General features: G+C 34.5%; 1 protein-coding gene across 6 annotated transcripts in view; it reads left to right on the top strand.

Annotated features, from left to right (window-relative positions):
- Nucleotides 1-17,500, top strand: part of LOC106881150 (pre-mRNA-processing factor 40 homolog A) — a 123,166-nt gene that overhangs the window by 81,057 nt on the left and 24,609 nt on the right. For all 6 annotated transcript variants that reach the window (XR_008264720.1, XM_014931453.2, XM_052969965.1 and 3 more), the window contains one exon: nucleotides 12,522-12,618. Coding sequence is in view for 5 of the 6 variants with exons in the window: in XM_014931453.2 (XP_014786939.1) it covers nucleotides 12,522-12,618 (97 nt within the window). In the remaining variant the exon portion in view is untranslated. The remainder of the gene's footprint in view (nucleotides 1-12,521; nucleotides 12,619-17,500) is intronic.

The following is a 17,500-nucleotide window of genomic DNA, read 5'->3' as shown; positions in this document are numbered from 1 at the left end:
ATAATTGTCAGCTGCTGCGAGAGCAAAGGAGAAACTTTAGAAAGAAGCAACTACAGAGGTAAGGCCAAGTTATGAAAGTAATGGAAAGAGGATTATAGTACACTTGGTTAGGAAGAGACTTAGCTTAGATGAGATTTAGTTTGGACTTGTTTCAGGTCAGTGTATGACTCATCTTGCCTTCTTGGGAAGCTTTTAACTAAAAGTAAACATCTCTATCTTTCATTTATTGATGTTAAGAAGGCCTTTGACTGGATATCGAACTCTGTTGCGTGGTGGTCTTTAAGAAAGCTGTGTGCAAATGAGTGGCTTGTGTGAGTGGTGCAAGCTATATATAGCAATGCAGTAAGCAAAATAAGATTTAGTAGTGAGCTCAGTAAGAATTTAAGCATGTGCATGTCCCCTCCTATTCGTCATAATTCTTCAAGCTATGATGGAGCAAACGACAGGCTGTTAAGGGGAACTGCTACATACTGATGATTTAATTCTTATACTAGACCTTGCGGATGATTTAGAGAAGAAATTCCAAAACAAAGCAGAACTGAAAGGCTGTAGAGTAAATTTGGTGAAGATTTAGGGTTTAGGCCATGCGCAATATATAGGAAAAGGCCCAGGTAAGAACTCCATACAGTGTACATGGAGTGAACAAAATGTGTACTGTAACTTTATTAGGAAGGTAGCGAGCTGGCAGAATCGTTAGCATGCTGGGCGAAACAATTAGCTGTATTTCGTCTGTCGTTATGTTCTGAATTCAAATTCCGCCGAGGTTGACTTTGCCTTTCATCCTCTCATGGTCGATAAATTAAGTACCAGTTAAGTACCAGCACTGGGGTTGATGTAATCGACTTAATCCCTTTTTCTGTCCTTGTTTGTTCCCTCTATCTTTAGCCCCTTGTGGGCAATAAAGAAATAAGTAACTTTATTAGGATCAATGGAAGCTGACTGATTATAGACGTTGTATTGTAGTGTAGTCAGCTGTCAGAACACTAGTAAGATAAATTCTTTTCAATCCTTGGATGGTTCCATAGAAATGGTTGTAATTTTTGTTATCTTACTGACATAAATCAACTGTGGAGTGGGGTGCTCTCAAATCATATTAACCAGAATATGAATATGGTAGGAAAAGTTCTGGGAGCTATTACTGCTGCTGGCAACAAGAGGATTCTCTCAAGTGAAGGGTACCTTGTAAAGTGCTTGTACATGGTGTGCAATGCTGTATGGTATTGAAATGTGGGCATTACATTGAGAGGATGTGAAAAGCCTGGAGAGAAATGAAGCAAGCATACTCTGCTGTATATATAATGTAAAATGTGTTTCAGTGATGTGGAACAGATGAGCTTAAAGATAAACTGGTTATAATAGAAATCAGATGTAGTGTGTGACTAATGTGTATGGATAATAGATGGGTAAAGAAGTGCTAGGAGATCCAAGTGGAAAGAAATTGTGGAAGAGGAAAACTAAGGAGGACCTGTGCAGAGATGATGAAAATTGAGTTTTGGTGTGTTATACTTCTTAGAGATGACAAGGGAATGTAACGAATGATGGATGATGTATTGGAGATGATCCATCTAACCCATGCAATCATGGTTAAGCAGAGGTAAATACAATGATAATGCAGAGGGTAGTGGTGGTTTCGGTGGTGAGTGTGTGTGTGTGTGAGAGAGAAAGAGAGTGAGTGGGTTATTTTGTCTGTTTTTTCATGCTAGCAAGGGTTAGATGAATACATTGTTCAGATGTTGTTGCAGCTGAATGTTTTCCTTGTTGCTAACCTTTATCTGTTTTCCAAATAAGAAATCTCTTATTTCACATGCCTACAAAGGTACGAGGTGATAGGACAAGCTGTTGACAAAAGTGATAACTACAATAGCACTAGCTATTGTAGAGCACATATGTAAATAATTACACAGATGCACCACAAATATGTGCATGCGTACAAACCCCTAAATGCTGGGTTTCTTGAAATTTCTGTCTATGAAATTCACTGACAAGGCTGATGTTGGCCATGAATTTATTTTAGAAAATGTTTGTTCAAAGTGCCGCATAGTGGAAACTAGACTTGAAATCCTGTGGTTGAGAAGCAAACTTCCTAACCACATGACCCCCCCCACACACACACACACACCTTAGGTGTGCCTCATGAAGTGTGGTTTCTCAAAAGTAGAAACAAATATATTGATTTCAAAGTTTGGCGCAGGGCCAGCAATTTCGGGAGTGGGGCTAAGTTGGTTAGATTGACCTTAATGGTATTTATTTTATGGTATTCCCAACTGGTACTTATTTTATCAACCCCAAAGAATGACAGGTAAAGTTAACCTGGGCAACATTTGAACTCAGAACGTGAAAATATGAAATGCTGCTAAGAATTTTGCCTGGCATGCTAATGATTCTCCCACTTCGCAACTTTAGTAAAAGCAAATTTTACAAATTCAGTGGTCTTTTGCTAACGTGATGTTAAGCTGCTTATTCATTCCTGTTTAACAGAAAGCCCTCCCTTTGAAACTGTGAACTGCTAAAATGATTCAGCTATAGCTTCTTTATTTGCATATCTTTTATTATGTATGAACTGTTTAATTTGAAAAAGTGTTAATCCATTGGGGAGCTATCAAATGAGTAATGTGTTAAAAAAAAAATCATTTTTGTAGACTGATTTGAGAAATGAGTAGTTGAACATTACCATATAGCAGAAGTGGTCCATCTCTGTTAACCAGATTTGGCTGTTTTAAATACAGTCAGTGAAATTTTTTTTATAGTGTGTGTTAGTGATTGATTCCCCTTGTTGCTAAAGAGAATAGCGTTTTTGCAAGTCAGCATACAGTTACCATAATGTTTTATGATGTAGCAGTTGTGTTGTTAAATGTTTTGGAGACTAGTCTGGTTCTAACCCTCACTCAGATTGCTTATTATTGTCATGTAATATTTATTTCTCAACATAAGTAATGATACAATGCAAACCACCTGCTTTCGTTTTTATTGAAAAAAATAAATCAGCTATACTTTTGATGTTCAGTCAGTTTGTGGTGATATGGAAGAATTTCCAACATTGTGATAGATTCAGAAGATGAACTTCAGTACCTCTGAGCAGCTCTTGCAGTTTCTGCATGTGGCAAAGTATCTTCAATATTTCATCCATACAATGCTTACAAGACAAATAGCATCTGGAAAGTGAAACCAAATGAATATGAAAGCTAGTCAAGTAATTCAAAATGTTTTAATTCTCTAGCAACTTAACCCTCAAATGTATAGTCATAACTTCAAAATGGTTTATAGTAGAAAACATTTCATAGGGGTACATACTATGTATACAGATATAATCCGGTCATGAACTAAACCCTAAGGGGACTCTAATGATTTGAGGAAGGAATTTGTGTGCAGCCTCAAGCCACACACAAAATTCTTTACTGAAATCATTGCTGACTGTCCCTCTGCACAGTGCTTGTATATCCGTTACAATTAATTCACTTACCCCTTGTTTCCTCAGTGATCACCTTATTACAGAGAATGGAATCTAATCAGAGGCCTTCTCCACGTTGATCAAATACTTTGTATTGGGGTTTAGTCCTAGCTAAGTACTTCTCACTAGATGATATTTATAGCATTTCTTTCTACTGCAAAGCTGAATTGCACTTCCTTAGCTAACTCTTTTTAATGGTGCTATAGCTCTTTCTGTAACTATACTTTGGTCCTACAATTTGATGCATCTGTAGTTGCCTCTCTCTAGTGCATCTTTTGTATTGTCATTTTTGAGAATGATGACGGTTATGCCAGTCATTGGGGATGATATTTTTGTACTGTTACTATCTAATTAACACTTGGTGAGTGACTAGCATATTCTCTACTTTGCCAGATTAAGCATCTCACTGATTATTCCTGATGAGCCAGTTGCCTTCACTGCTTACATGTCTTATTCCAATAACTAGTTTCTTTGTTGGGTGTATTTAGAGTTAACCCAGTGTCCCTTGTGAATTCTCCTCATTTGACAACTTTTCATGATAGTAATTTCATGCCTCTTTCTTTTTATTGTCATTAAGATCAAGTGCTATTATCATCCCATATACTCTTTTCCTGATATTTCAATTCTCTCTTGTACATTGTGTTGCAGCCTGGTGTACCTTACACCTCTGATTGTTGCAGAACCTGTAAATTTCTTACTTTTTGCTTCTCTCCTTTCTAGCTTCTCTTCTAGCAACTTTATAGTGTTCTCTGCTTCCTCTTTTCTCTCAGTTTGCTTATACCTTAATTTACAGTACTGTCCCAGCACCATGTTATCATCTGTTTTGGTTGGAACTGTGTATCAGTCACATCTGGTTTGTGGCTTTCAGCGAGTTGTCCTCTAGAAACTTCTGAGCATTCTATATTATAAATCTCTTTTTCTACCCTTTGTTGTGCACCAGCAGTAACTCTGAACCTGCATCTGGTCAAAGGTATTTTCCTTCTCCAGATTGCAGTATGTTTGTTCTTTTCAGGCCACATCAGGTAACATGAACTACTTGGGTTATAATAATAATGAAACACTTTCTTTTAACAAGTGTCTGGAAACTGCACATACAAAATTAATTTGAACTGAATCTTATTTAACGAGATGACTAGCCCTCATTTATCATAAGTAATGGAAATATAAATTGTAAACATTAAAAAAAAAACAAAAAACACAACTAAATTTTGGTCATGACCAAAATTTAAATTTGCATCCACAGTATTTTTCTTCCCGCTTAAAATCAATTGCAATCTTTGTTTGGATGATTTTATCTACATCAGCCCTACATTAATCAACTCTTCGTAATCGTTCCTTGAGAAGAAAGAGCATCTGAAGATGAAAGTTTCCAAACTTTGGCTGGGCAGACTGCCAGTTCCCAACTGTTCACTCCTGACCAAGGCCTTTGACAACTTAATTCTCAGTTCTGGAATTAATTAAAGTTGGTCAAATATGTCTGCAAATGACACTAGCATTTATTCTAATGAAATATACAGTTGTGACATAGTTATCCTATTCTCGCAGGAACAGTGCATCAGCAGCATTGAAATTTTCTGGTGCTTTTTTATCTTTCTCATCCATTCAACAATTTGCTGTCCATTTGGGAAAATGGCCAACATATTTACATTGCTGAATAAACTGCTGTACAGCAAGCGCAACCACAATGCTTACAGCCTTTTTCAAGTTTTATCAGTATGATACCTTTCCCTGAGTTGCTGCTCTCTGGAACTGACTACGATTGTCTTGTTTTCCTCTGGTTTGTGATATTCAGTCCTTTAAGCTTTCTGTCACTTGACATCTTTTAAATTTGTAGACACCACCTTTTTCTTGTTTGTAGTTTCTTATGCTTCCATGGCCTGAAGCCTGGTTTGGGACAAAAATAAAAATAAAAAAAGCATTGCTCAGGTTCTGTCCTACTATATATGGAACAAATAATGCACATGAAGCAAGCAAAATACCTCTGTTAAAAATCACTCTCTCATAAGTTTTGACAGTGCCTTTAAAAGTGAGTGTAGATGCCAGATAACATGGATGTTTCTTTCTATGACTCTTCATGGAGTGCTAGGTTCAAGTTGATTTCAAAATCTTTGAATAGTAAAGGACAAAGTTTGTACCACATACAGAGACCTTCTTAATACTGGTCTTGCTTTAAAAAAAAAAAAAAAAAATCATGTCCAGTAGGATGTACCAAAGTCAGACCTTTCTGCATTTCAAACAGAAATTTAGGGTCCTTTTTACCATGCTGCTAAAACAGTGAACCATCCAGTCTCAAGTGTCTTGATGACCTTGCTGAAGAATTCAAGCGTCAAATTTATAAAGTACATCAAGGAAATCTGTAAAGCAGCCCTCATTGACAAATTCAAGCGTATAAATGATCCCGGACTTCTTAAAATACAACTTCCCTCAACCTAACTATACTCTCTTTTACTCTTTTACTTTTTTACTTGTTTCAGTCATTTGACTGCGGCCATGCTAGAACACCGCCTTTAGTCGAGCAAATCGACCCCAGGACTTATTCTTTGTAAGCTTAGTACATATTCTATCGGTTTCTTTTGCCGAACCGCTAAGTTACAGGGATGTAAACACACCAGCATCGGTTGTCAAGCGATGTTGGGGGAACACACACACACACACACAGACACGCACGCACACACACACACACACACACACACACACACACACACACACACACACACACACACACATATATTCGATGGGCTTCTTTCAGTTTCCGCCTACCAAATCCTCTCACAAGGCTTTGGTCGGCCTGAGGGTATAGTCGAAGACACTTGCCCAAGGTGCCATGCAGTGGGACTGAACCGGAACCATGTGGTTGGTAAGCAAGCTACTTACCACACAGCCACTCCTGTGCCTGTAATAATATACTGTAATAATCTAATAACAAAATTTCGAAATGTCAGTGAACTCGATGACAATGATTCAGATGAAAGGGCAGTCAGTTCTTCTGTTTTTGACATGGTTTGACAGGAAGAAGCTGAATTTACTTGACATCTGTGATGGAGCTAGAAAGACATTTCAGAATAGTCTATTACTTTCCAAACCTGTCAACTCAAAGATAGAGCTATTGTGTTTTTTTTTTTTAAATATATTCCTACCACACACCTTATTAGGAGTCTTTATAGCACATTGTGTTTCTTAATGCTTCTTGAATATAGTGCATTGCTAATATGTTAAGAATTGTTTGGTATCTATGTGCAATAGGTTGCAAGGTAGTTCTGGAAGATCTGGACAGAACATTGCAGGATTTGCATGTCAATAGATCTGAAATAGCAATAGAACTGTAGTGTTGCCAGGTGTCTTCCATCTCAGCCTGCTAGTGATCTCAAAAATGGACCAAAGCCATCGAAATCCATACTTTTTAGTATTTTGGACCAATGTTAAAATCTCCAAATTGTCTACAAAAAGGAGTCACTCTTAGAGATCAGCATTCTGGTTATTTTGATATAGCAAGACACCTGTTTCTGCCTCACTGTCTCTCTGTCATGCTGAATCTTTCATCATCTGACCGATCATCTCTTCTAATGCCCATTTTCCTCTCAAAATTCCTTGTCTTGCCAGTTACTTGGTGACCCTGCTGGTGCCACGTAAAACACATTCAGTCCACACTGTGAAGTTGGCATTTGGAAGGGCATCCAGCTGTAAAAACCATGCCAGAACTGCTCTCTCCTGTGCTGGTGCCACGTATAAAGCACTCAGTCCACTCTATGGGGTAGTTAGTGTTAGGAAGGGCATCTAGCTGTAAAAACCATGCCAAAACAGAGAGTGAAGCCTGGTGTAGTCTTTTACCTGGTTGGCTCCTGTCAAACCATCCAACCCATGGCAACATGGAAGACGGATGTTAAATGATGATGATATAGGAGGGGATGTTGGAGAGGTTGTAATGGTGCCATGAATCCAGTAATCATAAGTTCAGTTATTAAGCCAGAAGGTGAATTGAGAATAAATATCGTTTCTAAACCTGTTGCATTGTTTAATAGAAGAGTGGCTGTTATAAAAAAATAAATGTTAAAGTCTACATCAACTGTCAAATTGTTCCATGCACTTCCAAGAACTAGTTCTACCTAAAAGTCAGTAGACACTGTTGTAAATCAAAAAGAAATACTTCAGTATCCTGCAGAATTTGCAAATTAACCCTTTCATTGCCATATTTCTATTGAAATACAATGCTTTTGTTTCATTTAATTTTGAAAATAATGAAGAATTTAGTAAAATAATTTTGTTATTATTAAGCTAGTGTTTGGAATGTAAATTAACCTAAAATTTTGAGGGTAAGTTTTAATTTACTTCACTGCAAAACAGAAAGTTTATATCATAGAGCTGGTACCAAAGGGTTAAGATCTAATTCCTCTATCACTTCATAAACTTCATTAAAGAAAAGAAAAATATCCTCTATAATGCTGTTGAGAATTTCATGTTCACCTTAGTTATAGTGATACCAACACTAATAGTTAAGGAGCTTATGCTATATGTCATCAGCACCACTATTCTTACTGTGCACCAAAGAAAAGGTTGTGACATTTTGATTCAGGAGACTTCAATTGGCAGAACACCTGAGCCTTGCCATGTCAATCAATAAATTCCCAAAGGTGAGCACTGATAGTTGCTGGATTGTATTTTGAAGAATACTGCTTTACTTACGTTCAGTTTTATATCAGATACTCATGTGCTGGGAGTTCACTTTCCTTATTTTCATTCATTCCTCTTATGATAAAACCATAAACACTGAGTTTCCCTAAGTACTGACATTAGTGTTCAGAATCACCAAAGCTATGATGAGTACGCATCTGATATCATAATAATCTTTGGTTTCATTGCAACCCTTAATATTATTTCTTAATTACTGCATAGGTGGAGTTCTTTTGAAAACTCTGGCTTCCACATATTAATCATCAGGATTTCCATACTAAACCCAATACTCCCTGCCTGGCAAGGGCTAGTGATTGTAAACAATCTTGAGGGGTGATGTTTGTAAGGAGAAATGGAGCAAACAACAAACAAATACAGTCTTAATAGATTAAGACTTTTTGTCAAAACGTTTATTTAAATACACTGACAAAGGCATCAACTTGAGAAACTTTGAAGCCACTGTCATGCAATGGAATACAGAAGTAAGGAATATGTATATTTTGTATCAGTTGATTTCGCTTTCTGTTTGAAAAATCATACTTTTAAGCTCATTAGCCAAACCTAACACCACAACATCTATTTCTGAAATATTCATCACATTACACCTATGCATTCCTACATTTGAATGCCCCTACGACATTCAAAACGAACATATCGTGATATATAATATTTTAAAATTAAATAGGTATTATTACCATTATTATTATTAATAATAATAATAATAATAATAATAATAATAATAATAAATTGACTTGCAAGTTTACACCTTTAAAGGTAAAATATAAACAAAATTTAATCGGTATTTAACATACCACATGCTTTAAACAAGACCATCGCTCTAAAACCATAAATTACTCTTGCAATGCACATGGCCAATGCAATGAATATAACAGAAATAGGCTTACCTTGCATGGAATGCAGAAGTAAGGAATGCGTATATTTCGGGATCAATTGATTTCACTTTCTGTATGAAAAATCGTACTTAGGCTCATCAGCTGAACCTAATGCTACAACATCTATTTCTGAAATATTCATTACATTACATCATGTGCGTTCCTACATTTGAATGCCCCCACAACATTCAAAATGAACATACCGTGAGCTAGTATAATTTTTAATTAAACAGGTATTGTTATCATTATTGATAATAATAAAATGGCTTGCAAGTTTACACATTTTAAAGGTAAAATATAAACAAAAGTCAAAATTCAATATATATATATGTGTGTGTGTGTGTGTGTGTGTGTGTGTGTGTGTGTGTGTGCGTGTGTGCGTGTGTGCGTGCGTGCATGCATGTGTGATCATCATTTAACGTTGTTTTCCATGCTGGCATGGGTTGGATGGCGATGTAAACACACACAAGATTGGCTTAAAATAGAAACCTTGCTCTCTTTCTCCAGTGAAATTGTCTTTTAATCTTAACGCTTTACAAAAATCAAGTCAGTGATAATATTAAATACTACTATTATTATTTTTTATGCTACTATTTGGATTACATTTGATAATGTTATCAGAAATAGTTCTGTACTGGATCCTTTTACTATGGTGGTGGTTGCTGCTTTTGTTGTTGTTGTAAATGAAATTATTATTATTATACAGATAAACTGACAAAATCATTAGTGTGGGCAAAATTCTTAGCAGTATTTCTTTTGACTCTATGTTTTTAATTCAAATTCTGCTGAAGTTGAATTTGCCTTTCATCCTTTCGAGGTCAATAAAATAAGTACTAGTGAAACACTGGGGTCGATGTGATCGACTAGTCCCCTACCCCACAAAACTTCAGGCTTGTACCTTCAACAGAAAGGATTGCAAGCTGGCATAATTGTCAGCACACTGGACAAAATGCTTAGCAGTATTTCACCTTTCGCTACATTCTGAGTTCAAATTCCACCAAGGTCGACTTTGCCTTTCATCCTTTCATGGTCGATAAATTAAGTACCACTTAAGTACCAGCACTGGGGTTGATGTAATCGACTAGTGCCCTCCCCTCAAATTTCAGACCTTGTGCCTATAGTAGAAAGGATTATTGTTATTATTATTTAAAACAAGAACTGTGTTTCCCTTGGCATTCTCCATTATGCTAACTACTTTTAGCTGAACAATCATATGTACAGTGAAAAAGTACCCTGGATGACTACGAGACATTATATAAACTGTTATGTAATTTTCTAGTCTTTTTCTTAGTGCTGGTTTGTACATATTGATTGTATATGTGGACTGGCATTTAATACTTCTTTCCATGAACTACATAGTCTTCCAAATTATAATACAGTCTGCTATAAATATAGTTTCATCATTAAATATTTGTTTTTCAAGGTTAATTTTTCTTGTATCTGTTTTTATTTTGTTAAATTTTAAAATTATGTTTTTCTTTTTACACCGGATATTGTAGCAGCTGATGTATTTCTCTGTATGTATTTTTAGTAAAAGCTCTTTTGTTGTTCTACAGTACTGAATAACATTTACATCAAATTATATGTAATCTTTTTCTACCAACAGTACCAGCTGGTCAATTTTTCTTAACATTGTATTATTTATTACTAAAACAAATATGTTAATGATTACAAATTGAATCCATAACAATATATTAAAGCTATTACGTAAGTAGGATCAGTTTAGTTGATTTTTGACTATGCCCTGAAAATTTGCTGTCATTGTGGCACCATGGGTAGAATGATAGATAGAATGCCATACAGTATTTACTTATTTAGTTTGTGTTCTGAGTTCAAATCTTTTTAGTATTGTTGCATTCATTACACTTTTAATCACTCCAATAGATTTTCTTTTCTTGTAATGAAGAAATTGTTAGTGTGACCATTATCTGCAGCACTTGAGTTGGATATCTTACAGAAATCTATTTTCCATTTAAACTCAGTTCGCTTTGTAAAATAACACGATTCTAAAATATCATAGTGGTGCGCAGTTACTATCCATATGTTGACCTCTGTTTAATCTTGACCTTTCAACTAAATCAAACTCTATATTGTTGACATCATAAGAATTTGGTTGAATGCCTGTCATCATTTACAAGAGATGTGGGTTTGTGTCTAAAGGGTTTTTTTTTAAACTAATGTTTACATGGTATTATCTATAGCTTTATGTGCTTTGAATGTCACTGTTCCAAAAAATAATTATTCTGTTTTATATAATTTACATGTTACTTCAATACATTTTAATTTCATTATGGTTAAGTACTGATTTCTCCAAATTTCAAATGACTTATGCATGAGTCATGGTCATGAATTTTAAGTGTTTATGATACATTATACGTGTTGAAAAATGGAAGGAATAAACTGATTGTTAGGTACAGCATTGGAAGCCACCACTCTTTTTAGTTTTAGGGCTGTTTTTTTTCCTGTATGACCTGAAACTTGCATGATTTAGACCAGTGCTCTGCAACCTTTTCTTCACTTGAAGCACATTTATATTCTTTTCAAAATTCGGTGGCACACCTGAACTAAAATAATAACTAAAAGTGTTGGGAAAAAATGAAATTCAGGTTACACTGTGGCACACCTAGCATCGTCTTGTGACTCACCAGTGTGCCGTGGCATACTGGTTGCAGAGCTCTGATTTAGACTATTGGTAGAATTGAGTACTGGACAAAATACTAGTACTTTACTATGTGAAGTCAAATCCTGAATTTCTCCTTTGGTCCTACTAGTTTGAGTAAAATAAAGTACCAGACATGTACTGAGATTCTTTTATTTGACTTATCCCACTCTCGTTTCAGTCATTAGTCTGCAGCCATGGTGGAGGCATTACCTTGAAGGGTCAAACAGAGGCATCTGTAAATGCCCTTGTTGACTTTAGTTAGGCTGGTTAAAGTAAGACTATTAAATATTTTTATTGTTGAAATATATAAAAGAACCAAACAGCCAGCCAGCCAGCCAACCAACCAACTGACCAACCATAATATCTATATTATATGACCATAGTTATATGACCTGATTGAATTAGCAACCAAACATCTCATAAATCACACCTTACAATATTATTAAAGTAAAAAGACATGTTGGATAATGTAGTTTTAGATAGACTATTTGTAAATGTGACTGGATGTTCACAGTTAGGATGGTTTTGATCAAAGCTATTCTAGATGAGGACTAAAAATATCTATGATTTGCAGTCAATTCTTTAAATATTTAACCCTTTAGCATTTAAACCACAACCATATCCAGCCAGAATATCCTACCTGTTTTTAGTTCAAACTGACCAGATCCAGTCTATCATGCCTCCCCTTCAATGTCATTCTAAGAATAAAATAATCACTTCACTGAAATCTTGAAGCTATGAGATAATGCATAATTAATTCAAAACAATCTGAACAAATAAGCATTACATTTGATCTGAATGCTAAAGGGTTAAACATTTTTAATCCTTTTCTCTATTTTTTTTTTTGCAGTCTGAATCAGATGATGACATTTCATCCCGTCATAAATTGAAGAAAAAAAAGAAATCTAGATCAGCATCTCGCTCACCAAGTTATATGTCTGAATCAGGTGAGTGATACTAATTCCTAAATTTGGAAAGCATGTGTATTTATTTATTAGCAGTTTGTTACAACTACTGGCTATACTTTGGTTTGAGCAGCAGCATTTTAGAGACCATATATATATATATATATATATATATATATATATATATATATATATTTCTGTAGACCCAGCATACTGATCCACGACCTCTTAGTAAGAATACATTTAGTTACTTACTTTTATTATTTTCTCAGATTTGCAACTGTCATATTTTCTATTTACCTATATGCTTATTTAGCTATTTATCCAGTTTCAATATATTATTTGTGCAGATACCCTGTCTTTTTTTTAATATACTAATAATCTGAGTTCTTCACTTCTGTTTCTCAGCACACTAACCATCAATGTACTTGGATATCCTTATATGAGTTGATATCCTTACTGTTGTATGGTAATGTAATCTTAGCTTTAGACAGTTTCACTCTTTATGGTTTCATCATAATGAAATTAACATTTTCTTCACGATGAATCTCTTATCTAGATTTTAATGTCTATCTTCACATTACAATAATAAGGACTATGGTTATGTGTGTGCATGTGTGTGTTTTATTGTTAGTAATATTTGAAGACCTCACATTTCCAGATCTTTGTTAATAGTCTAGTTATGTCAGTTCGGTTTGAGACAATATTGTACTGTTTTAAGGAGTATAGTGTAATAATTGAGCATTTGGCATTAGATATTACAGATCATTATGCTTTTATATTTTTCTCACTTCTATGGAGTGATGGATACTCCTGCCATATGCATTATGTTCTCACCTATTAGAACCATACTGCTATAGAAACTTTTTGAAATGCTGCAGACAAGAACAATATACAGGAAAGTGCTGCAAGTGTTGGTTTATATTGGTATTTGTAATCAGAAATTTCTTGTGACAATTTTGTATATAGAACATACAATGACCGTCTCTTTGCTTATACATCAAACTTAATGATGGTTTAAATCAATATCCTGAATGTAGTCACTGTCAATCAAAGTCATAATGATGTTTTCAGACTTGCATTATATTTCAGCTAATTAACTATACATTTATATGAAAGTTAATATTTCATTATGCTCTTAAGTATGTCACTTTAAGCTTTATGTCTGAATTGTTTGTGTCACAATAAAATTAAACCAGTAATTTCTAGGATTAAACAGAACTAAATGTTTTTTAATCCAAGTAATGCATATTAACAGAATATAAATAAACTGAATTTGCAGCTTCCCTGTTGGTTTTCTGAATAACCATTTAAAAGATATTTTTGAAGCACAATATCCTCGAGGTTATGGTATTGACCAACTAATTAATGACTGCCATGAGTTCAACCTGTACCTCTTCATTGGTTATTGTTACTCATTGATAAAAATACATGCCTTTCTCTGTCTTGGTCTTCCAGTGAGTGAATTAAATGGTAGGAAAGGCATGCAGCTAAGTCTGCATCATGTCTCACACGAAATAACTGAGAAAACCCAGTTAACATTGTTGTGTATGTCTTCTAGTGTGGACTTTGTCATCATTACTGGAGAGGTTGTTTATGTGAGAAGGACTTTCGATACCATGCTACTGTCTGGCAGTTCTTGCTTGAAGTTATTGTGATGCAACTTGTGGAGTTAATGTCTTGCTTGTATATTCTATTTTTAGCATGCTTTCTATAGCTGATTGGTTTTCACTTTACAGAGCATTCTAAGTCAACAGGATGCATTTTATTGTGTCACTGGTACTCGAGAAGTTTTCCCATACATGTAGGAATGAAAGATCCCTTCTGTCTTATATCAGTTCTTATTTAGATTTACTGGAGTAACGTGGAATGCAGCTTGTGGGGTCCCTATAATGCCCATATGTTATAAATGTTTACACTTTAGTTACCATGGTAAGATTATATTTTAGTTGCATGTGTAGTGAGTTGGTTTTATTAACAAACCTGAGCATTTCAACTTTTATTTTAATACCCTTTTAAACATTTTTTTGGCATTTCCTAATGAAGAATAAAAAAATCCTTTCAACCTTGAAGGAGAATGTGATTAGTATTAATAAATTATTTTAATTGCTAAGTTGAAACAGTAGACATCAACTTTTCTTGGAAGAAAAGGATCATGTTTTTATCATGTGAAGCTTAACTGCAGCTACAATAGACATGGTGGGAAATTACCACATTGTATTGTTAGAATTTTGGCACACCCTAATCTAGAAACCCAGTCTTCAGTGCTAATGGAATTATAATCATTTTAATGTCATACATGATATGGAAAAGATGGCAAAACAATCTGGAGCTGGATTAAATTATTTCAGACTAACTTTTGTAGCCAACTCCTCTAGTCATACATGGATCACTTGTGTTTAACTTTTCCAGGATAAATAGAACATTTAAATAGTATGGTATTTAGTGAAAGTAAATTGTAAAAATAGACTGTGTATGTGTATGTGTATCATCATAATTTTAAATTCAGTTGATAAAGGAATGACTGACCAATGAAAACTATGCTGGTATGGGTTTGATGGGCCTGTCATAGTCATTTATCATCTGTTACACAAATTAAATAAAATACTAGTCTCTGTTGTATATGACTTCTTTTTCAATACTTGCCCATCAACAATCACTGTACAGCATGCAGTGGATTCTTCAGACACAGAATAGCTCTTTAGCTTGGACTATTTACTATACTAGTATAGTATTTACTCATACTAGCATGGTGATGGAAAGCAATGTTAACCCTTTTGGCACCGACCTGTCTAATACTACTTCTGGTTCTTGATAAAATTGTCTTGATTTAAAGTCATCTAAATCAAAACGTTCCATGAAAATTTCATGTTAATTTATGTTTTAAACACCAGTTTAATAATGGCAAAGCTCTTTTACTAAATTCATCATTAATTGAAAAAAGAAAAGCAGTGTATTTCAACAGAAATATGGTAACAAAAGGGTTAAAACAAATGATGTGTACGTACATACATGTGCACATAGTTTAATTGACATATTGTTTTGCTGATATTTATGTATTCTATTGGTCCTGGGAAAATTTAATACAATTGCCCTATCTGAAACTGAACAGTTAGGTACATAAGTGTCTAAAATTATCAATCTAGTTGCTGATTGGTCATCTGATCGTCTTTTTATATCATGTTCAGCATTAAAATACTTACTGTTGCATCATTGGATTATCATTCCTAACAATGACATCTGGTGTGAAACTGGTGACTGTGTAGTCAGGAGTTCAGATCTCACTGCTTGTCACTGTGGTATACTGTTAAACAGGGCACCTGATTCTTGTTTCAGTTTGCATCATATTGTATAGTTCAGTGTTTATTATTCCGATATAAAAACAGTTGCTTCAATAATAAACTATCCCACCCTTGCAAGCATGGAAAAATGCACAGAAATGTGTTCCTGCATTACATATGTTGTAAGTCTAAGGTATTAGTGATGAGATGTGTATCTGAATATGAAACTGAGCTACTGAATCACATTTTGTGAATCCAGATCTAGTAGTAGTATTTTTGTTGTTTGTTTCTAAGATGAACACTTTCTGCTTGGTGTCTCACTTCCACTTAGCTGCCAGGCTTAAGTCTCAGCATATTTTGAAAAATATGTGATAAACTTGTATCATATCCAAGAGAGTTTTATTTCTCTTCTACTTCACACTGAGGAAAACAGTATTATTTCCTATAGAGTTTCAAGGTTCTGGGGAGTGGTGATAATTTGTGTGTATGTTTTTGTACATATTCTCTTACTTTAAAATATGAAAAATATTCATTTATTTGATAAGGTTTTGTATTATCAGTGCCAATATTAATTTATCTCATATTGATTGTTTGAAACAACTTTCTTGTTTTATTGTTATTGCATTTATTTATCTATTTTCTGTCAACTATTATTATCCTTTAACTCAGTATTTCTCTTCAGCTTCATTAAATACAGATGTGCTATTAACTGTTTTACCTTTCTGGTTGCATATATTCTCTTGTAATTCTTACAATGTATTCTGTGTTATTTATTTGTATGTATGTATGTGTGTGTGTGTGTGTGTGTGTGTGTGTGTTGCTAGCACCTTTTCCTGTACTGGCACTGCACAGCTCAGTAAATTTAATCCTTAAACTAGTTTGTGTAATTAAACTGAATTCTTCTCCCTGCCTATTTGTGATCAACAAATCCTGCTAACAACTAATATTTAACTGAGTATCTTTAATCTGTGTGAAGTGCTTCAGTTTTAATTTCCTTTTCTGCCATGATTTTATAATCTTTCTTTGCTTTCATAATGTTGAAATTAAGCTTTGTATTAATTTTACATTTTTGTAAGTCATCCAGTCTTTGAGCAACATTGAAGCTGGAGCTGTTATTAAAAGAACATATGTATATTGCAAGTTGTTTACATACAGTTAAATCTACAAGATTTCGGCACCTGATTCCAATCCAACAGTATTAGTCCATCTGACAGTGATTGCCAGTATGAGGCTACCTGGGAATGTCCTGGCATTCGAAAAGCAAGGCTGTTTTAAAGGAGCTCTTTCTCTCTGTATATATTATTTTCTGCAAGACTGAAGTGTAAAATTGTGAAATTTGAATTCAACATGTTTTGTATCTCTTTACTTTTCAAGATGTGGGCTTTAGCAACAGAGTGGCGCTATAGCTACTGGTCCTTATTCTTCTTGGTTTCTTGGTTTTATACACACTCACACACATATATGTATAAGTATATATATTTACATATGTAGTTATGGTATATTCTGTTACAAATGTAGTAGAATACATTATAAAGCTTGTCCACCTTCAAATTAAGCCTGTGCTATCCAGTAGTAGTATTATACGTACTTCCAGGTTTGCATTTGGGCATCTGTCATGTGTGAATAGATAATTGAAAAATTAA

This window comes from Octopus bimaculoides, chromosome 1 (genome assembly GCF_001194135.2).
Source record: "Octopus bimaculoides isolate UCB-OBI-ISO-001 chromosome 1, ASM119413v2, whole genome shotgun sequence".
Taxonomy (NCBI): domain Eukaryota; kingdom Metazoa; phylum Mollusca; class Cephalopoda; order Octopoda; family Octopodidae; genus Octopus; species Octopus bimaculoides.
This window is presented reverse-complemented; position numbering and strand designations above follow the sequence as displayed.